At 66.8% G+C, this 26,866-nt stretch overlaps 1 protein-coding gene and 1 long non-coding RNA gene across 3 annotated transcripts; one reads left to right on the top strand and one right to left on the bottom strand.

The window, feature by feature from the left end:
- Positions 1–679: 679 nt before the first annotated feature.
- On the bottom strand, positions 680–8,434 carry LOC311615956. Of its 2 annotated transcripts, XR_014793834.1 has the most exons (5): positions 8,307–8,434; positions 7,679–7,820; positions 4,753–4,857; positions 4,291–4,481; positions 680–2,911 (listed from the first exon to the last, which is right to left on the bottom strand). It is a non-coding gene; the product is annotated as an uncharacterized lncRNA (long non-coding RNA). The 2 variants fall into 2 exon arrangements; XR_014793835.1 differs by lacking the exon at positions 680–2,911 and having other exon boundaries at positions 4,131–4,481.
- A 4,090-nt stretch (positions 8,435–12,524) lies between these two features.
- CD81 (CD81 molecule) lies at positions 12,525–26,138 on the top strand. The gene is made up of 8 exons (XM_084907093.1): positions 12,525–12,785; positions 20,689–20,803; positions 23,378–23,475; positions 24,195–24,269; positions 24,438–24,542; positions 24,842–24,940; positions 25,451–25,537; positions 25,630–26,138. Exons 1-8 carry the CDS (start codon positions 12,720–12,722, stop codon positions 25,690–25,692), a joined length of 708 nt encoding a protein of 235 aa, XP_084763219.1. The 5' UTR covers positions 12,525–12,719; the 3' UTR covers positions 25,693–26,138.
- Positions 26,139–26,866: the final 728 nt, after the last annotated feature.

The raw sequence follows: 26,866 nt of genomic DNA, 5'->3' as shown, positions 1-26,866 counted from the left end.
ATCAGACCCGGGACCCTTCAGTCCGCAGGCCGACGCTCTATCCACTGAGGTCTCGGAAGTATTTAATATGTTTGATGAAACACCGGGCTCCCTCCTCTGTCCTCGGCCGCACCCCACTGAGCGGAGGAAGCTGGCGGCCAGGGCTGGGGCGTCCAGGTCTACCCACAGGAAAGGAATGATTTAAAAAAAAAAAAAAAAGTTTTACTGATTTCAGAGAGGAAGGTTGCGGGCATGACCGCCCGAGTTTGGGCTCCAGGTGTGAGTGTCCCCCCACCCCCCGCCCTGCATGGCTCCGGTTCAGGGTTCAGGTTCAGGGTTCGGGCTCAGGAGGAGGCCGCACACCATGGAAGAGACTAGGAAATATTAATTTGGAAATATTGGGGGCCGGGCGGGAGCCCAACTCAAGGGGAAGAACTCCACCAGCTCTGGCCTTGCCATCCCTCTTATTAAGACTATAGCGTCTGCCTGACTGGTTTGGCTCAGAGGATAGAGCGTCAGCCTGCGGACTGGGGGATCCCAGGTTCGATTCCAGTCAAGGGCACGTACCTTGGTTGCGGGCACATCCCTAGTAGGGAGTGTGCAGGAGGCAGCTGGTTGATGTTTCTCTCTCATCGATGTTTCTGGCTCTCTGTCACTCTCTCTTCATCTCTGTAGAAAATCAATAAATATATTAAAAAAAAAAAAAAAAACTATGGGACCCACCCATAGCTCTATGCAGGCAATTCCAGTAACAGACAATCAGCAAGGATTTACAGGAGACTAACAGGTGGCGGTTGCTTCAGCTGCCATTGTCTCCACTAGACAGGGGGTGCTTGGCTCTGGCCCTTCAGAGCCTCAAGGTGGACCAGCCTCCGGGTTCTCTGCCAGTGAGGACAGTGGGCAGCTTCCGACAGAAGGGAGAGGGAGAGAGAGACACGCATCAGTGATGAGAGAGAATCACGGGCCGGCTGCCTCCTGCACGCCCCCTACTGGGGATGGAGCCCAACCCGGGCCTTTGCCCTGACGGAATGGAGCCGTGACCTCCTGGTTCCTAGGTCGACGCTCAGCCCCGGGGCCACGACGGCCGGGTGACAGCCATGACACTGAAGAAATCTCCCTCCACAGGAGAAGCCGAGCGTGAGGTGCAGGACCTGGCAGCCCGCTCCAGGCCTCGTCCGGCACCGTGTCCCTGGTGCTGGAGCTGGGACGAAGCCCCCAGGCGAGATCCCTTTAAAAAGGGGTGTCTGCCTGGCGGTGCGGCTCAGTGGATAGAGCGTCGCCCTGCACCCCGAAAGGCCGCTAGGTCGATGCCGGTCAGGGCCCCGCCTGGGTGGCGGGTTCCGGCCCCCGTTGGGATGTGTATGGGAGGCAACGGATCAATGTTTCGCTCTCACATTGATGTGTCTTTCTCTCCCCCTGTCCCCTCCTCTCTCTCTAGAATCAATTTATTAAAAATAAAATGGGGCTGAAACCGGTGTTCCTCAGTGGATAGTGTCGGCCTGTGGACTGAGAGGTCCTGGGTTCGATTCCGGTCAGGGGCACAGCCCCGGTGGGGGGGAGTGTGGGAGGCAGCTGATCGATTTCTCTCTTATCAATGTTTCTAACTCTCTCTCTCTCCCCTCCTCTCTAAAAAATCAATAAAACATTAAAAAAATAAAATAAAAGGGGGCGGTGTTTATAATTCCACGTAGGAGCCCTGTAGTTCTTCCCCCCCCCCCCCCCCTTCCCGTAGAGGAACCCAGGGGAACAAGAGGGAGCTGTCAGCAGACCTGGGACTATAAATAGCCGGTTAATCCATTCCTCCTGAGGACCCAGTCCGCCCTGATTAGGGCCCTTCCTGGGACCTCGTGTTTCTCCCTAATGGGCTTACGCAGCGTGAGCTCGGCGTCCGGCAGGGCGGCCCAGGCCTCCTGCTTTCACCTGGGAAGATTACAAACTGGCTTCTCTCCGTCCGTCAACAACATACAGAGAGTCCCGCCTACTGCCTCAGCCCCGTGGCCGGCAAACCGCGGCTCGCGAGCCACAGGCGGCTCTCTGGCCCCTGGAGCGTGGCTCTTCCACAAAACACCACGGCCTGGGCGAGTCTGTGTTGAAGAACTGGCATTAGAAAATGTTTAAGTTTAAAACCTGTGGCTCTCCGGAGAAATTTCAATCGTTGTGCTGTTGATGTTTGGCTCTGTGGACTGACGAGATTGCCGACCCCTGCCTTAGACCAAGCGCATCAAACTCCAAGGCTGACATGGGCCAAATAAACCAGGTTAAGTGTATGTGGCTGCAAAAAAAAAGAAAAGCTTCGATCTTTATAGAAACGGGGGTTTATTTCGATAGAGACACGCTGAAGACGAAGGGCTGAAGTAATGAGACATCGTTAACATAAAATATAGAACACTGTAATAAACATTAATGGTTTTTCTTGAACATTCACTTACCAGACGCTGAGTAACTGCACAAATGAATGAGCGTAACGCAAATAAACCTATTTTCCTCGTTTTCCTCGTTCTCTAAAAGCGAAATATCTCCTGTGGCTCACACCAAACAGGTCGGTCTAAGGCTAAGGACGTGGCGTCGGCTGCTAATATTCGCTGACAGCATCGCTGGGGAGAAATGGTGTGCCTGCGTGTACGGTGTGTAAGGGAAATGAATGCAGCACGAGTATCGGTATCAGCCATTAGCGAATGCTGTAGATTGTTATTAATTATGCATAACAAGACATTGTCAACATCAAGTTCAAAATTTCTATTAAAACATTTCTTACCTTCCCTGACTGGTTTGGCTCAGTGGATAGCGTCGGCCTGCGGACTTAAGGGTCGGGGTTCGATTCCGGTCGGGGGCATGTCCCTTGGTTGCAGGCACATCCCCAGTGGGGGGCGTGCAGGAGGCAGCGGATCGATGTTTCTCTCTCATCGATGTTTCTAACTCTCTATCCCTCTCCCTAAAACAAAACAAACAAAAACACAAACAATAAAATATAGTAAAAAACAAACAAAACAAAAAAACAGCGTTTCTTACAGACCGTTATATTGGCCGGGCCGAGAAAACACTCGTGGTGGCTGCATGCAGCCTGCAAGCTGAGAGTCTGATGTGCTTGCCTTGGACACTGACCACTGCTCTCAATGATGCCAAATCCCCCGGACATTCCGCTCTCACCCCACAGGTGAGCGGCGTAGTTTTAAGCTCTGGAAAACATTAGACCCCCAAAAGCACACCATGTGCCTCCCACCACAGCTAGCTCTCAAGGAACACACAGCAAAGGACCAACCCCTCCCCCCAAAAATTAGCCTAAAAAAAAAAAGATAAGAACCCAGGTCTCCTCCTCTCCCTGGTAGCAGGACATCTGAAATCAAGATTTCTCAAAAATCTCTTTATTATCTTATTTTATTTTATTATTATTTTAAAAATATATTTTATTGATTTTTTACAGAAGAGAAGGGAGAGGGACAGAGAGCAAGAAACATCGATGAGAGAGCATCATCGATCAGCTGCCTCTTGCACACTCCCCACTGGGGATGTGCCCACAGCCAAGGTACCTGCCCTTGACCGAAATCGAACCCGGGACCTTTCAATCCGCAGGCCGAGGCTCTATCCACTGAGCCAAACCAGTTTCAGCTAAAATCAAGGCTTTTAAACGAAAAGCGGTTTACGGTATGCGGTCATGCCGTAGGGCCTAGCCCCGCGGTCGGCAAACTCCTTAGTCAGCAGAGCCAAATACCAACGGCACAACGATGGAAGTTTCTTCAGAGCCACATTTTTTAAACTTAAACTTCTTCAAATGCTACTTGTTCAACATGCACTCGCCCAGGCCGCGGTGTTTTGTGGCAGAGCCGCACTCCAGGGGCCGAGAGCTGGGAGCCGCGGTTTGCCTGCCTGAGCTTGTCAGGTCAGCATGTGGCTAGAAACCTCCCCGGACACAGGCGAGTTTCCACCCTCACCGCCCGAACTCCCACCCTAACCGCCCCGACCCCCACCCTCACCCCCCGACCCCCCACCCTCACCGCCCCGACTCCCACCCTCACCGCCCCGACCCCCACCCTCACCGCCCGGACTCCCACCCTCACCGCCCGGACCCCCACCCTCACCGCCCCGACTCCCACCCTAACCCACCTGACAAAGGCCACTTCCCACGTTAACCACTCGATGCACAGGCGAGCTTCAGCCGTAACCGCCGGAGTCTCCCTTTAACCAGGCCCGCTGTGCCTGTGGTCTGTGCGTCTGGATGCCGTCACAGCAACTTCCTGTCCCGTGCTGCCCCTCCCCCAGCAGAGACCGCAGACCTCGCTGCGGAGGAGTAGCCGCGGGCGCCCCGGGACCCACCTGAGGGAAAGACGAGCGGGTCCTGGGTCCTGTGTCCTCCGGGCGGGTCCGAGGCCCCGCTGGCCGAGGGTCCTCCCTGCAGCGAAGGGTCACAGGTCGCGGGGCTCCACCGCAGGAGCAGGCCTGCAGGCAGCAGCTGATGGATGCTTCTCTCTCCCATCAATGTTTCTCCCCCTCTCCCCCTTCTCACTCTAAAATCAATAAAGATATATTTTAAAAAATATATAAATGTCTATCATTTTACCTCTTATCCGACCCCAGAGGTGTCCCCGCTCTGCTTTCTCCCGCCTCCCTGACCCATTCCCAGTGGATTTCATGGCGCTCCTCTCAGTGTCACCCGAACTCCCACCCAAACTCCCACCCTTCACAGGACACGGTGAGGGCCGCCATCCTCCGGGGCACTCTCTCTCTCTGCTGAGATTTTGCTTCCCCACAATCATCGATGGCTTGGCTCAAACTCACCCAAATTCTCTACGGGTCCGAATGCTTCTTACTGTGGACAGAAGGGGCCACGTGCTGACCTGGCAGCTCAGGGGAGGCCAGCGTGGCCGTCTCGCAAACTCAGACCTAAAGGAACCACAAAGGATGGTCTGAAAATTAAATACTTAGCTGCAAACAGGTTATAGTGAGTAGTCAGGTCCTAGGCTGATGTTTTCCCTACAAAGAACAACTTAGATCTTTCCTGAGGTTTGCCTTTCGCCTCTAAGCTAACATATCTGGCCGAAACCGGTATGGCTCAGTGGATAGAGAGTCGGCCTGCGGACTGAAAGGTCCCAGGTTCGATTCCGGTCAGGGGCATGTACCTTGGTTGTGGGCACATCCCCAGTAGGGGGTGTGCAGGAGGCCGCTGATGGATGTTTCTCTCTCATTGATGTTTCTAACTCTCTATCCCTCTCCCTTTCTCTCTGTAAAAAATCAATAAAATATATTAGGCCCGGCCGGCTTGGCTTAGTGGACAGAGCGTCGGCCTGCGGACTAAAGGGTCCCAGGTTCTTTTCTGGCCAAGGGCACAGGCCTGGGTTGCGGGCTCCATCCCCGGTAGGGGGTGTGCAAGAGGCAGCTGGTCGATACTTCTCTCTCATTGACGTTTCTTGCTCTCTATCCCTCTCTCCTCCTCTCTGTAAAAAAATAATAATAAAATAAATTTTTTTAAATCAATAAAATGTATTAAAAAAAAAAAAGATAACATATCTTGTCTGGGTAACTTGTAACTCCCCTTTTTCTGGAGCCTCTGAGGCACAACCAAATGTGCTGGGCGCCAGGACAGATGCCTCAGATTCCTTTATCATCAATGTTAATTGTTCCTGCACCCAGTAAGCATGTGTCCATCATTTCACTTTTTATCCAAAACCAGGGGTTTCCCCTTCTTTGCTTTATCCACCTTCTCCACCTCCTTAATCCATCACCAATGATTTCATGTAACCCACCTGTGTCCCTCCTTTGACTGCAATGTATAAAAACAGGTGTAGCCTGCCACTTTCCGGAGCATCATCTCAATTCGCTGATAAACTCACAAAATTCTTTACAGGTTTCAATGTTTGTTTGTTTCTTTACATTAACATTACGCTGACACAGATATACGCTTGTTTTTGAAGTAATTACGGGTATCATGACCCTTCAACCCTAAGTAAGCAGCTCGTTGAGGTCAGCTTTATCTCCTGAAACAGAACCACAACCCCGCCCTGACCGGTGTGGCTCAGTGGATAGAGCGCCGGCCTGCAGGCTGAGGGGTCCCGGGTTCGATTCTGGTCAAGGGCATGTACCTTGGTTGTGGGCACATCCCCCATAGGGGGTGTGCAGGAGGCCGCTGATGGATGTTTCTCTCTTACTGATGTTTCTAACTCTCTATCCCTCTCCCTTTCTCTCTGTAAAAAATCAAAAAAATATATTTAGCCCCGGCCAGCTTGGCTTAGTGGACAGAGTGTCAGCCTGTGGACTGAAGGGTCCCAGGTTCGTTTCTGGCCAAGGGCACAGGCCCGGGTTGCGGGCTCCATCCCCAGTGGGGGGCATGCAGGAGGCAGCCGATCCATGATTTTCTCTCATCATTGGTGTTTCTATCTCTCTCTCCTTCTCCCTTCCTCTCTGAAATCAATAAAGAAATATATTCAAAATATAATATATATATATTTAATAAAAAAAAGCACACACACACACAAAAATACTGCATCCCCACTTCACATCCAGCTAACCAGAGTCCCTGTCGGCACCAAATGCATCATCACCTCCCCTCGTCCCCAGGCCCAGCTACGATGGTCACACGGAGGCCCAGCCATGGCCCCGTTCGGTCACTTTAGAATTTTCTCATTTACAGCACTTTCCTCCCATCCCCCCTCCCCAGCCCCCGGTCCTGAGGTTCAGGTGCCGGAGGTCTGGATGCCACTGCCACGGGTGCCGCTGTGTGCCCGTTGTCCCGTGTCTCTGTGACTGGAGGCGGGCGCCCAAGGCTGGGTCCGGCGGGAGCCCCCACATCCGGCCTCAGGCCTGCCTGGCCCAGGTCCTTGAGTTCGCCAGCAGGTCTGAGGGCATGGAAAGACCTGGGTGCGGGGGGGGCCGCTGGGTGCCCACCGTGAGCCCACGGAGAGCGCAGCCCTCTGTGCCACCAGCCGCCGGCATGCGGTCCCGGGCACCGCCCCCCCGTCTGCGCGTCCATGTGGCCTGCCCCGGCGCCGGCTTCCGGCAGCCAGAAAAGGCCAGAGTGACGGCATCCCTTCCAGCTCCCTCCTCTCTCACCTGCCGGCTGTGCCAGGAGCCGCAGGGGCGGCTCTGTGCAGAGGCCTCGGGCCGGGACCCAGGCGCCTCCAGCCCACATGGGGGTCGTCCCGGGAGGGACCGAGCCAGGGCTCACGCTGAGCGGCTCCTGGCCGGCAGGACGGGAGAGGATGGGCTGCAGTTTTATTATTATTGTTGTTGTTGTTGTTTTTAAAAAAATACTTTTAATTGATTTTTTACAGAGAGGAAGGGAGAGGGAGAGAGAGAAACATCTATCAGCTGTCTCCTGCACACCTCCTACTGGGGATGTGCCCGCAACCAAGATACAGCCTGGAATCGAACCTGGGACTCTTGAGTTCTCAGGCTGAGGCTCCATCCACTGAGCCACACCGGTTTCGGCTATTGTTGTTATTGTTGTTATTTAGACTGGAGGCCCGGGGTGTGGATTTGTGCACCGTGGGGTCCCGGCCCTCGGCCTGGCCTGTGGGGACAAGGGGACCTCCCCCGCAGCCCGGCCTCACCCCCTGCCCATGGGCTCTAGCCGCTCTCTGCGTCGATCCAGCAGGCGGCCGGGGAGGAGCCCAAGCCTGGGCTGGGCACCGAGCCGCTCCCGCCCACCCCGCCACGGTCACCGCCCCGGCTGCCAGGGAGAGGCTCACAATGCCACAGCCACACTCACCAGCTGAGCCCGGCCTCTGGCGCCCGCCTGTCCGCTGAGCACAGCTCCTGCATTGAGCGTCTGCCCCCTGGTGGTCATTCCACGTCATAGCTACTGGCCAGCCATCCAGTCATCCGGTGGTCCGGTTGTCCAGTCGGTTAGGCTTTTATATAGAGAGATGGGAGAGGGAAAGAGAGAGAGAAACATCTGTGATGAGAGAGAACCATGGATCGGCCGCCTCCTGCACGTCCCCTACGGGGGATCAGGCCCACAACCTTGACTGGAATCAAACCCGGGACCCTTCAGTCTGCAGGCCAATGCCCTATCCAGGGGTCTTCAAACTACGGCCCGCGGGCCACATGCGACCCGCAGAGGAGTCTGATCCGGCCCGCCAGGTTTTTTGGGCAGTGAGCGCAGCCGAGGTGTTACAGTAGGCATTAGTAGTTCATATAGTCCGGCCCTCCAGCTCTCTGAGGGACCGTGATCTGCTCCCACTTTAAAAAGTTTGAGGACCCCTGCGCCTATCCACTGAACCACACTGGCCAGGGCGACTGGCTGCCGTGTCAAACCGCTGAGCTCCGGGCTGGCTGGCTCCCTCCTGTCCTCCACCAGCCCTCCTTCAGGAGGTCGGCTTTCCATGCCCTCAGACCTGCTGGCGAACTCGAGAGATTCTTAGTTCCGTTTCTTCCTCGGCCCGGTTGGTCCACCTGCCATTTCCTATCGGTGCCTCCATTTCACTGGCGTTCTCCGAAGTCACGGCCGGGCCCAGTGGTCGGCAACCTCATCAGTCAGCAGAGCCAAATGTCAACAGCACAACGATCGAAATTCCTTTGGAGAGCCACGTTTTTTTAAACTTAACTTCTTCTAACGCCACTTCTTTGCCCAGGCCGTGGTGTTTTGTGGAAGAGCCACCCTCCAGGGGCCAAAGAGCCGCACGTGGCTCTCGAGCCGCGGTTTGCCGGCCGTGGGCCCAGAGCTTCTGTTTCTCTCACAGGAAGTTGCAAAAGAGGCGTCCCGGGGCCCGGCACCCCTCCCGGGGCCAGGGAGCCGGAGGAGGGGCCTGGGTCTCAGCCGCCTCCGGCCTGCGGAGTGGGGGCGAGTGGGACCGGGGCGCCCGCTGCGCGGGGTCTGCGGGGGGATCGCTGGCGCACGCAGGGGGGGCGCGCCGCACTCTCGAGGGGGCGGGGCCAAGCGACCCCCTCCGGGCCCCCCAACATTTAAGGGCCCCAGACCAGTCTGCTCCGTGACCCCAGTTTGGAGGGATCCGGAGACGCCGGAGGGCAGAGATGACAGTGAGACGCCGGCCTGAGACGCCGGGCGGACACGCCAGGACACAGGCGGACGAAGGGCCGGGTCCCTGTGCTCAGCCCCCGGCCTCCAGCCTTCTCGGCACGAGTGGGCACGTGGTCGGGGAGGGGAGGCAGGGCCCGGGCCCCGCGGGCCCCACAGCCTTGGGGAGCCCTCCCGCCGGGGCCAGGCCGGGCGGACGCGGTGATGGGGGGGGTTCCGGGCAGAGATGAGGGACAGGCGCCCGCCGGCGGCACTGGGGTGGACAGAGCTCCCCTCCCCCGGGCACGCCTACGGACCTGAAACAAGACACGGGAGAACACGCACACGCACACGCACACGCACACGCACACCACCTTTGACCCTCCCTGGCGGCGGAGAGATCAAGGGCGGCCTGGGCCCTAGGAGCTGCCATCCCTCGGCCAAAGTCCTTGGTTCCCCGGTCAGAGACGCAGCGACCGTTGGTTTAGCAAACATTAACGCTTCAGCCGGGCCCTGCCTTCTGCTCTGTGAACCCGAACCACAGCCCCTCCTCCCCTCCCCCTGAGCCCCCATCCCGTGGACAGCCCGTCCGTCCGTCTGTCCATCTGTCCGCCCGTCCATCGTACACGCGGTCACTTCTTCTGTCTCGGTCCCACCACCGAGGCAGTGAGATGAGAAGGAACGTGGCAGGTGTCTGTGGGGGGCGGACCCTGGCCCAGCAGCCAGACGGGACCAGGAAGCCTGGGCCCCTCGCGGTGGGCAGGATGGGGGGAGGGGGGCCTTGCTGTGGGCAGGAGGGGGGAGGGGGGCCTCGCTTTGGGGCAGGAGGGGGGAGGGGACCCTCGCAGTGGGGCAGGAGGGGGAGGGGGGCCTCGCTGTGGGCAGGAGGGGGGAGGGGCCCTCGCTGTGGGCAGGAGGGAGAGGGGGCCCTCGCTGTGGGCAGGAGGGGGGAGAGGGGCCTCGCTGTGGGCAGGAGGGGGAGGGGGCCCTCGCTTTGGGGCAGGAGGGGGAGGGGGCCCTCGCTGTGGGCAGGAGGGGGGAGGGGGGCCCTCGCGGTGGGCAGGAGGGGGGAGGGGGGCCTCGCTGTGGACAGGAGGGGGAGGGGGGCCTCGCTGTGGGCAGGAGGGGGGAGGGGGCCCTCGCTGTGGGCAGGAGGGGGAGGGGGCCCTCGCGGTGGGCAGGAGGGGGGAGGGGGGCCTCGCTGTGGGCAGGAGGGGGAGGGGGCCCTCGCGGTGGGCAGGAGGGGGGAGGGGGCCTCGCTGTGGGCAGGAGGGGGACCAGGGGGGACAGGCATCCCTGTGGTGTGGCCGAGGATGGACACGGGTCCGGTGAAATCCTGTTCGACCCACCAGCAGCCACCGCAGGGACTTCGGACTAGAGACTTTGGGGGGAGGGGGCGAGCTTGTTCGCAGATCCTAACGGACCCCCAGGAAGGACCCAGAACATTCCGGAACCTGCCCCGATGGCAGGCTCGTTGGGGCTGTGTTTTAGGATGTTGGAGTGTTCCTCTCTTTTTCTTTTTAAAAGATATTTTTATTGACTTCAGAGAAGAAGGGAGGGAGAGATAGGAACATCAACGACGAGAGAATCATGGATCTGCTGCCTCTTTCCCTCCGGGGGCGCCTCCCTCAGGGCACCCTCTGTGCCTGGCTCCCGCTCATTGTTTGGGGTGCTCTGTGTTCATTCCCACAGGAAACCAAGGCCCGGGCGGGGCTCGGCGAGCGCCCTGGCACGGGCGCCCCAGGGGAGCCGTGAGTCAGCGGCCCGGAGCCGCTCGGCGAGGCCTGGGTGCCAGCAGCTCAGAGAGGCGGCGCCCGGGGTCTCACACTCCCTCGCGCCCGGGCACCGGGGCCCAGGGAGGCCGGGGAGCCGGAGTGAAGCCACGGGAGGGAACACTGGGCTCCAAACCCCCTCAATCCTCGGGGCGGGCAGAGAGGGCACAGGGAGGGGTGCCCATCCTAGGCGTGGCGCAGGCAGGCCACACCTTCCCTGGAGAGTGGGTCCCACGGGGGCGGAGCCAGTCTCCGGCCCCTCCCTCTGCGTTCCCTTGGGAGCCAGGCCTGCGGCTTCCTTGCAAACCCTCCACCGCCGCCCCCAGGGCTGTCAGAGGCGCAGGGAGCTGCCCCGACCCAGGGCCTTCAATGCCCCTGGCCGCGTCAGCCCTGGTGCTCCCCGCCCCGTGCCCACCCCACCTTCCTCTGCTCCTCCACCCTGACGGCCCAGAGAAGGCCTGCGCTGCTCTTAGCTTATTTGTTAAACATTTTTATCAATTTCAAAGAGAGCGGGAGGGAGAGGGAGAGAGAGAAACATAACAGCAATGAGAGAATCACTCATGGATCAGCTGCCTCCTGCACGCCCCCCCCCCCCCCCCCCCCCCCCCGGGATCGGACCTCAAACCCAGGGGAATGGAGCCACCCGCCGGACCCACATCACTCTCACTACAGCGGCACTCGGTGTTCAGACACAACACGCAGGCCGGCGGGTGCCGGGAGCCCCTGCACGCGTGCGCAGCCACAGCACACTTTGAAATGGACCAGCCAGCCCGGCCGGCGTGGCTCTGTGGCTGAGCATCTGCCTATGAACCCGGGGATCCCGGTTCGACCCCGGCCAGGGCACAGGCCCGGGTTCGGGCTTGATCCCCACTAAGGAGCGTGCAGGAGGCAGCCGGTCCGTGAGTCTCTCTCCTCACGGATGTTTTGTGCTCTCTCTCCCTCTCCCTTCTTCTTCTCTGAAATCAATAAAAACATATATTGATATTAAAAAAATTAACCGGGAATTTAGTGGGTACCGACGGATGCGGCAAACTACAAGAAAAAGCCGGTTCTCCGGCAGCACCAGCCCGGCCCCACACTTGGGCCGAGCGCCCTACCCACTCCACCCCGGGCACCCACTTGGGAAGGAAGCACCCACGAAATCCACCACTCGGAGGCTCCCTTCCAGGTGGCTCGGCTTCCCAGGCCCCCTCCCTGGTCCAGGGGGCCCTCTCAGGGCCTTCCAAGCCAGACTCACCACTGTCACCAACGGCCCGTCCAGGCGGCCCGAATCGCCTCCCAGGACCCTCAGCAGCCGCGCCGGCCCCCAGCCCCGGCCCCGGCCCCCCAGCCCCCAGCCTCCAGCCCCAGCCCCCGGCCCCCGGCTCCAGCCCCCAGCCCACGGCCCCCAGCCCCAGCCCCCAGCCCCGGCCAGGCCCCCGGCCCCCGGCCCCCAGGCCCCGGGCCCACCTGGTTCCGCAGGGAGCCCCGTGCACTCAGCGCTGCCCTCCGGGTCCAGGCTGGCCTCGCAGGCACACCCCCTCCGGGGGCCTCCCGGCGGGGTGCACGGCGCAGGGGGCGGGTCCGGGGAGAGGGGCCCCTCCCTGGGCCTCCGGGCCGCAGGCCTGTCCCCGGCGCAGCCCCTGGGGCTCGGCGGGCGCCCGGCCCGGGGTTCGCCTGGGGTTCCAGCTGCCGGGGACGGAGCATCCATCAGCCTCGGGCCAGAGGGGGCGGGGCTCCTGGTGGGCGTGGTCTAAGGCGGGTCCGGGGCGGGGCCTCGGGCCGGACAGGGGCGGGGCCTCTTGGTGGGCGGGGCCTCGGAGCCGTACAAATAACGGGGCGGGCGCGCGCCGGGCCAGAGGGAGCGCGCAGCAGCAGCGGCGGCGACCTCACGTGTCCGGACCGGCCTTCGCGTCACTCCGCCCCGGACCCGCGTCCCGTGCCCCCCGCGCCTCCGGCCGCCCGCCAGGCCCAGCCCCGCGCCCCCCGCCGCCCGCTAGGCCCAGGCCCCTCCCCGACAGCCAGGCCGCCCGGCCGCCGCCATGGGGGTGGAGGGATGCACCAAGTGCATCAAGTACCTGCTCTTCGTCTTCAATTTCGTCTTCTGGGTGAGCCGGGGGCCGGGGGGGCCGGGGGCCGGGGGCGGGGGGGGGATAGGGGGGCCGGGGGGCCGGGGGGCCCGGGGCCTGGGGGGGGAGTCTGGGTGAGCCGGGGGCCGGGGGGCTGGAGGAGAGTCTGGAGGGGGGAGCCCCAGGCCCGCAGCCGCGCCACCCGCTAGGCCCCGCCGGGCCGCCAAGTTGCGGGGCGCCCTGTGCGCGGGGCCCGGGGGGGGGGCGCCCTGGGGGGCGGCCGGCGGGGGAGGCGTCCGAGCCGCCGCGCCCCTGGATGGCGGGCGGGGGCCGCGGGCTGGGCCTGGGGGCCTGTGGTCCGTGGGGTCCCGAGCCCCGCGGCCGGGCGGGCGGAGGCATTGCGGGGGCCTGGGGCCTGTCTCCGCCCCGGGAGGCGGGTGCGGGGTGCGGGGTGCGGAGGGGTGCGGGGTGGGGTGCGCGCCCTGCCCGCCGCCCCGGGCCGCGGAGTCGGGACCGTCCAGCCTCGCGGGGGCGGAAGGGGGGCGCGAGGGCGGGGCTCCCGGCGGCCCGCCCCCATGAGCTCATCCGGCCGCCGCCCGGGGTGGGCGGCTGGTCCGGGGGGTGCATCCCCCGGCCGGGGCTGGGTGCCTGCACCGCGGGGACCCCGGGGTGAGGAGCCTGCCCCCCGCCCTCCACCCGCCCGGGCTGCAGCCTGGCCTGGGGGGGTGGATGGGGGACCCCGGCGGCCTGAGGGGTGGGGGCTGCGGCAGCCCTTCCCGTGGACACAGGGCCGCAGCCGGGACCCGGGCGTCCCCGAGGGGCCGGGCCGGCCTGGGGCACCCACTGGGGAAGCAGGGCCCACGGGACGGTCCTGTGGGCGAGGAGGGTCCGGAGCCGCTTCCTGGCCTGGGTCTCGCTGCCGCCCGCGCCTGGCCGGGCCTGGACTTTTGTTCTCACTTCCTGTTGGTGCGCGGGGCCGGAATGGGTGGGGGTCACACGGCCATGCCCGGCCTCCCCGGGCCCAGCCCCCGGGCGGTGACCGGGACCCCCGCCCGGGCCCCACGCCGCTGGCCGCTCCCCCTCCCCGCGGAGAGGACGGGGTGCCGAGGGGTGGGGGTGCCTTCCCCAAGTGGACGCAGGAAGGCGGACCTTAGGGGTGGGCCCCGAGCCAGTATGGGGTGAGGGCACCGTCCTCCCCGGGGCCAGGTGAGAGGACGGGGACCAGCTGAGCTCAGCCGAGGGTGCAGTGGGTGTCACATCCACCGGGGGCGGGCCTGGCTGAGGGACGGTGATCTGGGGCTTAGCGTTTGCCTGCTCCGGCCGGGGTAGGGGTCAGAGGGCCACCTGAGCTGGCCGTGAGGAGGAGGACGCAGTTGGAAGCGGAGGGTGGGCGGGGGAGGGGACTTCTCGGGGGGGAGGGTGTCCCGCCCCCCTGCCCCGTGGGGCCCTCTCCAGGGGAGCCCACCCCGTCAGAGCCACTGGGTGGCCTGGTGGTTCCCAGGCAGCGGGTGGAGCCGGCACGGCCCCCCTGGGTGCATGGTTGTAAGTGCTCCCTCCCTCCTGGGCCTGCCCCATGGAGCTCAGAGCCAGATCCGCCCACAGGCGCCTGGGTCCCGTCACGGCCCCGCCCCCACGCTGGCGGGTGTGCTGAGCCCTGGGTGCTGGGCACATCCTCGGGAGCCCCCTGTGTGGCCCCCCCCCGACACCTGGCTGCAGCGTGGACCTGGGTGGAGGCCCCCTCCCCGCACGGCTCTGGTGCCGGCCCATGGGGAGCACTGCACCCTCTGACCCCTGACCCCGGTGCTGGTGGATGAGCTCGCCGAGGAGCGGGCGCAGGAACCGTGTTGGCTGTGCCGGCGTGGCCTTGGGGACAGGCCCCGGGCCCCGGGGGAGGGAGGCCCCATCCGGCCACAGGGCAGCGGTGGGTGCTGAGGGGGAGCCAGAGAACGGGTGACGGACGCTGGGTGTCTGGATCGGGAACATTTTAGTTACATGGCAGAGTGAGAGGCCCCCACGCGGAGCGGCCTCGGGCGGCCTGGCACGCCGGCCCAGGGAGGAGCGGCGCCTCCACGCCCACACGGGCGCGCCCGCCTGGCCCTGCTGACACCCGGGCCCCAGGCGGCATCCGCGCAGCCTGCCCGACCCGCCTGCTCCGGGCTCCCAGCATCTGGCTGGGCGGCGGACACGGTGCCAGGCGGCCAGGAAATCCCCTTTGGGGCGGCCGGGAGCCGGGAGCCGGGAGCCGCGCAGGGCAGGGAGGTGAGGCTCCGTCCGGCTCGCCCAGAGCCGGTGGCCGGGGCGGGTGTGGCCTGGGCGGCGTCTGGCCTCTCCTGGGGGGCTGCCCAGGGAGCGCCGGGGGTGCCCGCCTGGCCTGGCCGTCCGGCCCCTAAGGCAGCCGGTGGCCGCGGTCCAGCGGCCGGCCCGGGCCTGATGGGAACGAGGCTGATGAGAAGCCTCACTAACGGGCATTTAATTTTCCTGCCAGACGGCACATGACTGTCTGTCGCTTAGCGGGCGACGCGTCCCTCTGGGAGGGCGGCCCCGGAGGATGGGGGGGATGAGGACGGGGCGGAGATCTGCGGCTCTCTGGGCGGGCTCTTCGGGGGGGCTCTCCGGGGTGGGCGAGGGGACCCTGGGCGCCCCTGGCTGAGGAGAGGAAGTCTGAGCTGGGCCCCGGCCTCCGGGAGGCAGCCTCCCCGGCCCTCTGGCCCTCAGCACCAGCTCAGCTCTGCTTCCGGCCGTGGAGCTCAGCTTTGTCGTTATCTCTGGCTGCTTCCCCGTCTGACCGGGGGTGGCCCCAAACCACGGCCCGCGCAGACCGAGCCCAGCTTCCCCTTCACCTAAAGCTGAGTCCTCAGATCAGCCAGGTCCGCAGGCCGGGAGCCGTGGGGGGAGCCGGTCCCTGGCACTGGCCGTGTTCTACAGGAGAGGGCGGAGGGAGGGGAGGAAGGGGGTGGAGCCCAGCTGCTGGTTCTGGCCCTGGCACTCAGGACCCGGCCCGGCACGGGCGAGGGCTGGGTGACTCAGCGGGAGACACCTACCCCGCACCCCACACAGACACTGTACTGGGGGCCTGGCCCAGCCCCGCCTCCCGGTGAGAGCAGGTTCACAGAAGACCGTTTGGGGGCCTCCACTGGGCCCTCGGATGCTCGGGGAGCACCCGCCCGCGGCCCAGGCGTCTGACAGCTGGGACCCGTCTTGCCCTGGTCCCTGAAGCAGTGCCCCTGCTATGACTGGACATGTTCTTGTTTTCTGGCTTCTTTAGAGAGAAGGGAGGGGGGTGGAGAGAGGAACGTCACTGAGAGCCACCGGGCGGCTGCCTGCCCCCGACTGGGAGCCGAACCGACTGGGAGCCGAACCGGTGACCTCTCGGTTCGAGGGCCGACTCCATGCGGGCTCAGGGGTGACGTGACCGTTACCCAGAAGGCCCAGGGACAGGGAGGCAGGGCGGGCCCCCCAGGTGGAGCAGGTGGGCAGGTGATGCCCGGTGCTGCTGCCCAGTGCTCTGCACCCACCGCCCTGTGTCCCGGTCGTACACACCATGGCCCGTTTCGCCTGTGCGTCACCCGTGGGCGGTGTTGAGGTTGGTTCTGTGCCCGGCGGGGAGCAGCCCCTGGTGGGGGGCATGGAGACTTGGGGTTCAACACCCTGGGCACAGCGGTGAGCGCCGGGGAGAGGACCCCAGGCGGCCACCTTCCCGGGGGCTGGGGGCTGGGTGCGGGGGCCACTGAGGGCAGCGGCCGGGGAGCCAGTGACTGCAGCCCGCCCGGGGCTCCCAGGGGCTCCACTCCCCACCCGGGCCGGCCCCGCCCTCTGCACGCACGGCCTTCCCTCGGCCCCGCCCCTCGGCCCCGCCCGGTAACAGCCATCCCCGCTCAGCAGTTGCTTTGCCTCCTCCCGGCCAGGCCAGGCTGTTCCCATGGGCAGCAGCACCAGAGATTCCCGGGGGCCACGGGGAGAAGTGGTGGGCGGCCGAAAACCAGAGCTGGGACCAGAGCGGCTCCCCCGGGGCCGGTGTCCGGCAGCCGGTGCTGCTGGCCCGGACGCCCTGCCTGAGCCGTCTCCTCCGAGGCGGCTGTCCATCACCCGCATCCTCCTCAGACCCGCCGGCCCCCTCCCCTCTCTGCAGGCCACCGAGTCTGTCCACACGGCCCCACAGGGCCCAGGGCAGGGGGGCTTCCACAGGAGGCCCTTCCGGCCGGGGGGTGTGGTGGGGGCAGGGCTGGCTGGACCCGGAGGGGCAGGCCCGGGGTGCGGCCCCGGGAGGAGCTGAGCCTGGGCCTCTCACTGCCCCGAGGGGTGGCGGGGCCCTGAGAGGGAGGTGGCACCTGCTCCCGGCCCGTGGGGCCCAGGGGGGCACTGTCCTCCCCCCCGACTCCCCGGCCCTATTTTTAGACGCCTCGCCGGCGCTTCCTGAGGTCGAGAGGCCGAGGAAGTTTCAGCTTCCTGTGAGTGAGCCCAGGCCCCGCGAGCGTTCTTCCTGCCTCCTCCGGAGGGGACAGCCGTGCACCCGGGGCCCGAGGGGGCCGGAGCCACCGGGGGAGTCCGCCCTGACCCGCGTGGGCAGAGGAGGGCCAGCCTGCAGGGACCTTCCCCCCCGCCCCCGGCCCCTCCGCGGCATCTCAGCTGGGAGGCCCCCCCCTCGGCCGGCATCTCAGCCGGGAGGGCCCCCCCCTCGGCCGGCATCTCAGCCAGGAGGGCCCCCCCCCTCAGCCGGCATCTCAGCCGGGAGGGCCCCCCCCCTCGGCCGGCATCTCAGCCGGGAGGGCCCCCCCCCCTCGGCCGGCATCTCAGCCGGGAGGGCCCCCCCCTCGGCCGGCATCTCAGCCGGGAGGGCCCCCCCCTCGGCCGGCATCTCAGCCGGGAGGGCCCCCCCCCTCGGCCGGCATCTCAGCCGGGAGGCCCCCCCCCCCTCGGCCGGCATCTCAGCCGGGAGGGCCCCCCCCCTCGGCCGGCATCTCAGCCGGGAGGGGCTCCGGCGTTTCCTGCCTCTGGCCTTCACGCCGCCTTCACGTGCCGGCTCCGCCTCCCGCCCGGCCTCCCGGTGGCCACGCCGGATGTGCGGTGCCCGTTCTCAGCCTGATGTGCCCCTGGCTGAGGAGCCCAGGCCGGGGGTGTCCCTGCTGCCGCCCACCCGGCTCTGAGGGGCTGCCTCCCCCGAGGACAGGCGGGTCCGGCCGGACCAGGGCCCCGCGCGGGTGTTGTCCCGCCGTGGCCGGAATGCGTGGGCAGCACTGGGGCGGCTGGGCCTGCCCGGTGGGGACGGGGGCGGGGGCCGGCAGGCGGGCGGCCGGCCTTCCTGGTCGGCAGGCAGGCGGGCGGGGGCCTGTCTGGGTCCCTGCAGAGGGGGCCGCCGGCTGGGCACTGGGTGGGACGTGAGGGGGCCTCGGGCCTGCGGGCAGCACCCCTCCCCCAGCACCCGGGACGCGGATTCTTGGAAATGCAGGGCCGGGCGGGAACCCAGCCTGCTTGGCTGCCCCGCTAATTCTCGGAAAGGAGGAGGAAGGAGACGGCGGGACATCCCGCAGAGTTAAGGACGCCCGAGCCTGCCCTGTGGGCCCTCCGACCAGCCCCCACGGTGGCGGCTCAGCCCCAGAGCTGCCATAGCAGGCGCCTTCCCCTCGGCCGGTCGGCGGGGCGGTCCCGGGCCCCGGTGGACGGCGAGGGCCCGGTGGGCCGGCCTCGCGGCTCCCGCTGGCGTGCGGAGCTCTGCACCGGCTCCAGGAGGCGGCACCAGGCCTCCCGTGGCCGGACGCTGGACGCTGGGGACGGGTGTGCGTGCGTCCTCGGCCTGGGGAACGGACGGGGAGCCCCGGGCCTGTTCCCTGAAGGCCTCGCTGCTTAGAGGTTCGGGGCCAGGTGTGGGGTGACTTGTGGTTTTTTAAGTTTTATTCGGCACAAACAGCACGTGTGTGGATGAACACTCGTTACGCTTTGGCCCAGGCAGGTGGCGTGTCGCTGTCCCCCATCGGGACGGGCCCGTCCGCCAGCCCCCAGGGTCCTCGGCGTGCTCCCCCTCCGCTCCCACCCGGGCAGGCGGCCTGGGTCCCGGGCCGGTCTGCATTTCGGGGGCTGCCCGTCAGCACCGTCGGCAGGTCCCCGGCGCTGCCTCCCCTGTGGGCTCTGGCCCCGCGTCTGGCCCCTGCGGCCGCTCGGGCGTCCCCGGGTTGGGCTGTGTCCCGGAAGCCGCCGGACCCCCGGGACCGTGGCCGTGGGCGCGGCATCACTCTGGCACAGGGGGAGGGGCGCAGGCACCTCTCCCCCCCCCACACACACACATGGGCAGCTCGCCTCGGGGAGCAGGCTCGGGGCCCTGCCTGCCTCCCGGGCCGAGGCTGTGGGGTTCTGGGCTCCAGACGTGTTCCCCCTCCCTCTGCTCTTGCCTGTGGGCGGCCAGTCGTGCCGGGAGGAGGGCCACCGGCCCAGCCAGGCTGCAGCCTCCCAGTGACTCTCCGAGGGCAGGTGGGGGCCACGGGCAACAGGGTGGCGGTGGGGGGCTGGCGAGGATCGACCTTGATGAAGGCACGGGGCGTGGGTCCCAGGTCCCTGCCCTGGCTTCTCCCCTCGGCTCCTGGCGAGGGGCTGGCTGCACAGAAAAGGGGGGGGGGCCCCAGCCCAGCCGGGCGCCACCCCACACTGGCTCCCTGGCCACGGACACTGAGGCCGGCTCTGTGCCCGCGGAGGGAGGCCCGGCAGCTCCCCCTCCCGCCGTCCTGGACGGCTCACAGGGCCCTGGACCACGCTCTCCAAACAGAAGTGATGTGTTCAGGCCAGAGTTACCATGGCAACCCCCAGCCGCCTCTGTTGTCACAGATGGCAGCCAGCTCAGAGGGGAGGACTGGGCACCCCCGGCCCGCCCCCACACTCCCCCTCCCCCGTGCACGTCCCACGGCCTCCAGCCCACTCCCTCACCCCGCCCAGCTGGTAGGGAGGAGGAGCTGAGGACCCAGCCCCAGCGGAGGGAGTCAGCTGCTCTGGGTGCCTGAGTGCCACCCCCAGCTGAGCCCAGGGTAGAGGGTTGGGGTGGGGGCGCAGCCCAGTCCCTCCTGCCCCTCGTCATGGCCCCGTGTCTCCTGCCGGAGTCCTGGGCTGCCCGGGGCTCCCCGTGGGGTGGCTCTGGGCCTGAGTTTCACCGGAACCCCCTCCCGTTTCCCTCCCGGGACCCTCCCTGACCCGGGCCCTGGGGTTAGGCCTGAGGCGGGTCAGCTAGTCTCTCTGGGTCTGGTTTCTTCTTCCTTTTTAAAATTATTTTTATTAACTTCAGAGAGGAAGGGAGAGGGAGAGAGAAACATTGATGACCAGCTGCCTCCTGCACGCCTCGCACTGGGAATTGACCGGGAATCGAACCTGTAACTTCCTGGTTCATAGGTTAAAGCTCAACCCTGGAGGCGGGGCTGTGTGTGATTTCTCTCCCCGCGGGACACATGGCCAAGGCCGTCAGTGGGGTCGGCCCGGAGGTTCCCGGCACCGGGACGGGAGGCGGGCTCAGCGTGGACGCTGGAGGCAGGAGTGGCCAGGCCCTCCCACCAGGGCCCTCAGCTCCGGAGCTCAGCCCCCGGAGGCACCCAGGCCTGGCCGGTGCTCAGCGGGCCGGGCTGGGCCGGGCCTGGCCTGGCCTCCACGGGCTCCCTGGTGCCCAGGCCTGTGGGCAGTGCCATCCCCGAGGCCTGGCGCCCCCTGGGCTGCTTGGGGTCTGCGGTGGCCAGTGGCCAGGCCCAGCCAATGCACACGAGGGCGCCCCCTAGGAACACAGGCACCATTTACACCGAGCTGCTGGGGCACTCAGCATGTGCCGCGGTGCTTAGGGTTGCTATGTGTGCGTGTGTCTGCGCGCGCGTGTGCGTGTATGTGTGTGTATGTGTGGCGGTTCACATGCAGTGTGTTCAGGTCACACCTGCTCTGCGGCCCTGGGCCACAGCTCACCCTCCCTGTCCCTCCCCAGCTGGCCGGAGGCGTGATCCTGGGCGTGGCCCTGTGGCTGCGCCATGACCCGCAGACCACCAACCTCCTCTACCTGGAGCTGGGCGACAGGCCTGCACCCAACACCTTCTACGTGGGTGAGTTCCCGGGCCGCGGGCGGGGCCGGCTGGGTGGCTCCTGAGCTCGGAGAGGCCAGGCAGGCAGGCAGGGAGGGCTCCCAGGAGGAGGCGGGCCGAGTGGGCTGAGGGCAGCCTGGGCCTGAAGGCCTGGGTGTCCCCCACCCGGTGGTCCCGGGAAAGCTGGAACTGGGGGGTGTGGCTTGCTGGGCCCCCATAGCTCTCGGGCTGAGTCACAGCTGGAGGGCGGCCGCTGAGGGGGGCAGGGAGCTGGGCCTGGGTGGCTATTTTGGGACCCTGCCTGGGAAGGGGCCAGATGCCAGGGCATGAGACTGGGGTTGGGCGGGGGGAAGAGACTCAGGCCCCACAGCCACACCCTGCTGCCTAGTTAGGCTGCCCGCTGGCCAGTCGGCCTCCGCTGTCTGGGGGAAGAGGGGGGACGGGGGCGGGGAGGGGGGTGGACAGCCGCCACCTCCAGGGGCAGGGAGGCCTGTTGTGGGTCCCGGCCAGCGGGCGGGCGGCGGGCTGGCCCTGCTGGAATCTGGGGGCTGGGGAGGAGTTCCCTTCAGAGAAAGTGGGTGTGACCTTGGGGGCCAGCTCAGGCGGGCTGGGGTGCAAGGCCTGGTCTGATGCCCACAGACCTGGGTACGGGGTCCTGGCCGGGCTGGGAGGCAGAGGGCTGGGTAGCAGGGACCTGGACAGGTGCCCGCCCCCCCCCGCCCCCCCGGAGTGCCCAGCCTGTGCCTCGGGCCGTGGTTCCCGGGGAACTGGGGGGAGGTAGGTGGGGGGGCAGCCATCCCTGGGGTGGCCCGAACCCTCATCTGCAGGCCCCCCAGATGGGAGCCCCTCCCAGGCTGGCCCCGGGGAGCCTGCTGCCACAAGAGCACACGTGGGCACCACCAATCCTGGGCCAGCCTCACAGGTGCCTGAGGCTCGGGGGATGCCCTGGGCTCGCCTGGGGGCCCCATTCAGGCATGTGTCCCCCCCCCCCCACCTCTAAGCCTGCAGCCACCAGGCGGGACCCAGCGGGTCCCAAATGCCTGAGGGGCTGGAGCCACCACTCCCCCTCCCCTTCCGGGCGGGGACTGAGCCCCCCCGGGAGGTGAGGCGGGAGGGGGCCCTCTCCTGGGGTGAGCGAGCTGCCCGCTCGAGGCCCAGCTGGCTGGAGAGGACTGAGGCTCCGGCTGCGGCCAGGCTGGGCTCGACGGGCGCGGGCACAGGGCGCAGGTGGCTGGGAGGTTGGGTGGCCCGTGGGGCCGCAGCTGCTCTGGCCCCCGGCAGAGGGTGGAGCTCGGGCTGTGCCCAGGCACATGGGGAAGTGTGTGAGGCTGGCCGGGGAGCGGGTTTCCCCCTCGGCAGGTGCTTTCCGGCGGCCCCGGCCTCTGCGCGTCCCCTGGCCCCGGGCCACTTGGTGGGCAGGGTGAGGGCTGGCCCGGGCTCCTGCCACCACCATGGGCACGGCCTCCCGGAGCCCCCTGGCTGCCTGGCCCTGCCCGGCCAGGAGCCCTGGCCTTGGGGCGTCTCGCCGGCCCTGACGGGGCTGGGCCAGCCCGAGGCAGGGGAGGGCAGACGTGGGCCCTCAGGACAAGGGCCCTTTGTGCGACCCAGGACGAGGGCGGGTCAGCGGGCGCCCTCGGCTCGGGCAGCCCTGGGCCTGGGCGGGCGCCCGACCTCACCTGCGAGCTGAGGGCACCGGGCTGGGGGAGGTCTGGGGTCGGGCAGCTGCCCTGGTGTCTGCTGGCCCCTCGCAGGACCCTCCACAGCCCCGGACACGTCTCCTCCCGGGCCCCTTCAGCATCTCCTGAACCTCACTGAGGGGCTGTGCGGGGATCGCGGGGCGCTCCCGGGGGCTTGTCCTGAGCCCAGGCCCCGGGCGCGAGTGTGTAAGGGGGCTGTGCCGACCAAGGGCTGCAGAGGGCGAGGGGCTGGGGCCCTGCAGGGACGAGGTCAGCGTTCCCAGGGGCCCCGGTGGTGGTGGGACGGGGACCAGGAAGGCCGCAGGGCACGCCGGGGCCTCTGGAGCCTTCCCGCCTCCAGGAGTGAGTGCCCAGCCCGGAGGGCATTGGGACGGGAGGACACCGGCCCCGTGTGCCTTCCTCAAGCTGCCCGCCACCACACACCGTCCTGGCTGGGCCATGGGCGGGTCCAGCCCTGAGCTCCCATTTGTACAGCCACCCAGGGGACCAGGCCTGCCCGCTGCCCCAGCGCCGCCGGCAGCAGTGGGCACTGCATGCGGCCAGCAGGCTGCCCCACCTGTCCCCCCCCAGCCCCCAGCCCCCAGCCGGGCCCTCCCTGCCGTGGCACCAAGACAGGGCTGTGGGGCCGGAAAGGTGCTGATCGCAGGGGTCACCCGGGGAGAGAGAGTCCCCTCCGAGCTCTGAGCCCTTCCCAGAATGCCAATGGGCACAGGCCTCCCTGGCTGCAGCCCCTCACCCTCCTCCTGGCGGGCAGGCGGGCGGCGGGGACACAGTGGGAGGCCGGGGCGGGCACTGGGGGGCGGGCTCCGGGGACACGGCGGGAGGCCGGGTGGGCGCCGGGGGGCGGGCTCCGGGGACAGGGCGGGAGGCCGGTGGCACTGAGGCGCCTCCCCCGCAGGCATCTACATCCTCATTGCTGTGGGCGCCGTCATGATGTTCGTGGGCTTCCTGGGCTGCTACGGGGCCATCCAGGAGTCGCAGTGCCTGCTGGGGACGGTAGGTTGCGGCAGGGCTGACGCCCGGGGGAGGGCCAGGAGCCTGGAGGCTGGGCGGGCTCCGGAGCTGGGGCACCCCCGTGCCGGTCTGGCCATGGAGGGGTCGGGCAGCCGGCACCTTCCCCGAGGCCGTGCTCACGGCCGTGGAAAAGCCACCTGGCTGGCGGCTGCCTGCCTGGGCCCCGAGGCCAGCCCCACAGCTGGTCCGTCCGTTTCTCAGAATGCCACAGAGGTCACAGGTGGGGAGCCCTCCCTCGGGGCCCTGGAAGTAATAACACGGGGAGCCCCTCCCTCGGGGCCCCAGCCCTGCGACCTGGCTGTGGCCTCCGGGGCCTCCGGTGGGAAACGGAGGCACCAGGGTGACCCCTCCTGCGGGGGAGGGAGGAAGGGGCACCTGTGCTCCCGCCGCCGACCGGCCCTGCAGAGCCTGCCCGTGGCCCCCGCTCCATGGGGCCCGCTCCCAGGCCAGCCCCCTCCACACACACTGGTCACTTGGATGTTGGCCATTGGTGGGAGTCCAGCCCCACGCCGCCGCCACTGGTCTGGGCCTCGGAGAGCCCCGGGTGTCCCGGCCTGCCCTGACCCCCCTCTGGCTTGATCCCCCTGCCCGGACCCCCCTCTTTGCTCTGATCCCTCTGCCCTGGCCCCCCTGGCCTGAACCTCCCCCCCTCCCCCCCCCCCCCCCCCCCCCGCCCTGACCCCTCCTCTCGGCCTCTGCAGTTCTTCACCTGCCTGGTGATCCTCTTTGCCTGTGAGGTGGCTGCCGGCATCTGGGGCTTCGTCAACAAAGACCAGGTGAGCAGCCTGGGCCGTGGGGATGGCAGGGAGGTTGGGGGCAGTCAGATGGCGGGTGCTCTTGGGGGAGTGGCCTGGGGGCTGGGGCTGGGGCTGGGGCTGGGCCTGGGGGCTGGCTAGAGCCCGGGAGGCCCGGCCCTCGCTGAAACACCCCCCCCCCCCCCCCAGATCGCCAAGGACGTGAAGCAGTTCTACGACCAGGCCCTGCAGCAGGCGGTGGTGGACGATGAGGCCAACAACGCCAAGACCGTGGTCAAGACCTTCCACGAGACGGTGCGGCGGGGCGGGCGCTGGGGAAGGGGGGAGCGGGGCGGGGGCCTCGGCTCCGACCTCGGGGGCAGGAGGGACCTGGCAGGCCTGCTCCTCAGGACCGTGGCCCTCTGTGAGCCGGGAGGCGGGGGGAGATGGGGGGTCCTCTGGCACCTGTGGCCCAGGGTGGGGATCAGATAGGCCGGGCCGGCAGGGGTGCTGGGTCTCCGGGCAGCAGGGCTGAGCGGGAGGGGAGGGGAGGGGAGGAGGGGACCTTCGGTCACTGCCGCATGCGGGCTGATGGCCGCCCTCTGTCTCTGCAGCTCAGCTGCTGTGGCTCCGATGCACTGAGCACCCTCACCACCTCCATCCTCAAGAACAACCTGTGTCCCTCGGACAGCTCGCTGCTCAACAACCTGAAGGTGAGGGGCGTGGGCGGCCCACCTGCTCCCAGCCCGCCCTCCAGGGGCCCGGGGTGGCCACACAGGCTGGTGCCCAGGCCACAGGGAAGGGACTGTCCACCCGGTTTGGTTCCTGGTGGGGCAGCTCTGAGTCTGACTGCCCTGGCGGGGCGGGCGCCCTGACCTCCCGGTCAGCGCCCAGGTCCTGCTGCGTGGTCTCCGAGGGGAAGCGGGCGCAGCACATTGTTTTAAAATACATTTTATAGATTTGAGAGACAGACAGACATTGATCGGCTGCCTCCTGCCCGCCCCACTGGGGACCGGACCCGCGACGGGCACGTGTCCTGCCAGAAAATGGAATCGTGACCTGGTTCCGAGGTCGATGCTCAACCCCTGAGCCACTTTGGTTTGAACACATGTCAGATCAAACGTACAGAGACCGGGGCTGAGGGGGTGGGAGGGCAGTGACCCTCCTGCACTGCTGGGGCGGGGCGGAGGCCTGGCACCCCTGACCCCCGCCCCCCCCTGCAGGCGAACTGCCACCAGAAGATTGACGACCTCTTCTCGGGGAAGCTGTACCTCATCGGCATCGCGGCCATCGTGGTCGCCGTGATCATGGTGAGCGGGCGGCGGGGGGGCAGGGGCGGCGGGGGGTCGGCCGGGGAGGGAGGGAGGCGGGTGCTGACGGGCCCCCCCCCCTCCCCCCGCAGATCTTCGAGATGATCCTGAGCATGGTGCTCTGCTGCGGCATCCGGAACAGCTCGGTGTACTGAGGCCCCGGCCCCCCGCGGCCCGGCTGCCGAGGCCCGGTGTCCGGAGGGCGCGGCCGTGTAGATAACCTCCTGGTATTACTCTGCTACACGTACTAGCTTCTTCACCTTGAGGTTCTGCTCCCCATCACCTTCTGGGGCTGCGATCCCTGTAGGAGGCACAGGAGCAGGCCTTGGGGACAGCGGGGCAGGGTCCCCTCTGCTCTGGGCCATGGCAGGGGGGTGACTCTGCCCGCTCAGCCAGGCCTCTCCGGCCGAGAGCACCTGCCGCCCACCCACCCGCCCCCGAAGGCTCCGCCTTTTTTAATCCTCGTCCCCTTCCTGCCCCCGGCCTCGGAGCCGGGTCTGTGAGCAGCCTCTGCCTTCGACACACCTGTCCTTCTAACGCGGCACCTTCCATTGTAACTACATCTCCATTCACTCAATAAAGGAGAGACTAGGCATGCTAACACCCCGGCCCTGCCTGTGCCCACCGCCGCCGCCGAGTGTGACATCTGGGGCTGGGGGCTCGGCTCTGGGCCTGGCTGGGCCCTGGGGTGCTGCCCACCCTGCTGGGCAATGGGGGGTGGGGGGGACTGTGGGGAGTGTTCCATGGGGCAGGGGCCCCTCTGTTGGGCCCTGTGCCCCCAGAAACATCCTCACCCACAACCCCCTGCTGTGCACCCTGCCCGGAGGGGACAAGAGGGGGTGAGCTGGGGAGGCCTCTGCAAGACCCGCCTGCTCCTCCTGCGAAGGCTGCACGGGGGACCGTGCCCGCCCCTCCCAAGCTCCTCCCTGCCCATCTGGGTGCCCGGAGGAGCCGGGCTGGAAGGGTGGCGTGTCCACCCTCCGATCCAGTGGACTCAGGCCGGGGGAAGTGGGAGGCGCGGGGGGCGTCACCATGAGCCTCAGGCGGGCACCCACAATGTGGACCGTCCATGGACCTGAGGCCAGAGGGCCTGGCTGTGGGTCACGTGGGCCTCCTTGGGGACTGAGGCTGGAAACAGCCGGGCTGCAGGGGAGCCCCGGGGCCGCAGCAGGTCGCCCTCCACAGCCGTGCCAGCCGGGCGGGCGGGCAGATGGCCCAGGGGCTGGAGGTCCGGCGCCCTGTGGTGTGACCCCGGGTGACACGGACTGGGTGCTGGGGACGCGGGGCCCTGGGGATGAGGGGCCGGGTGCAGGGAGGACGGGCCGGAAC

Source organism: Pipistrellus hanaki, assembly GCF_964339955.1.
Source record: "Pipistrellus hanaki genome assembly, contig: scaffold_39, whole genome shotgun sequence".
Taxonomy (NCBI): Eukaryota; Metazoa; Chordata; class Mammalia; order Chiroptera; family Vespertilionidae; genus Pipistrellus; species Pipistrellus hanaki.
Note: the sequence above shows the minus strand (reverse complement) of the source record. Positions and strands in the feature narration are given on the sequence as shown.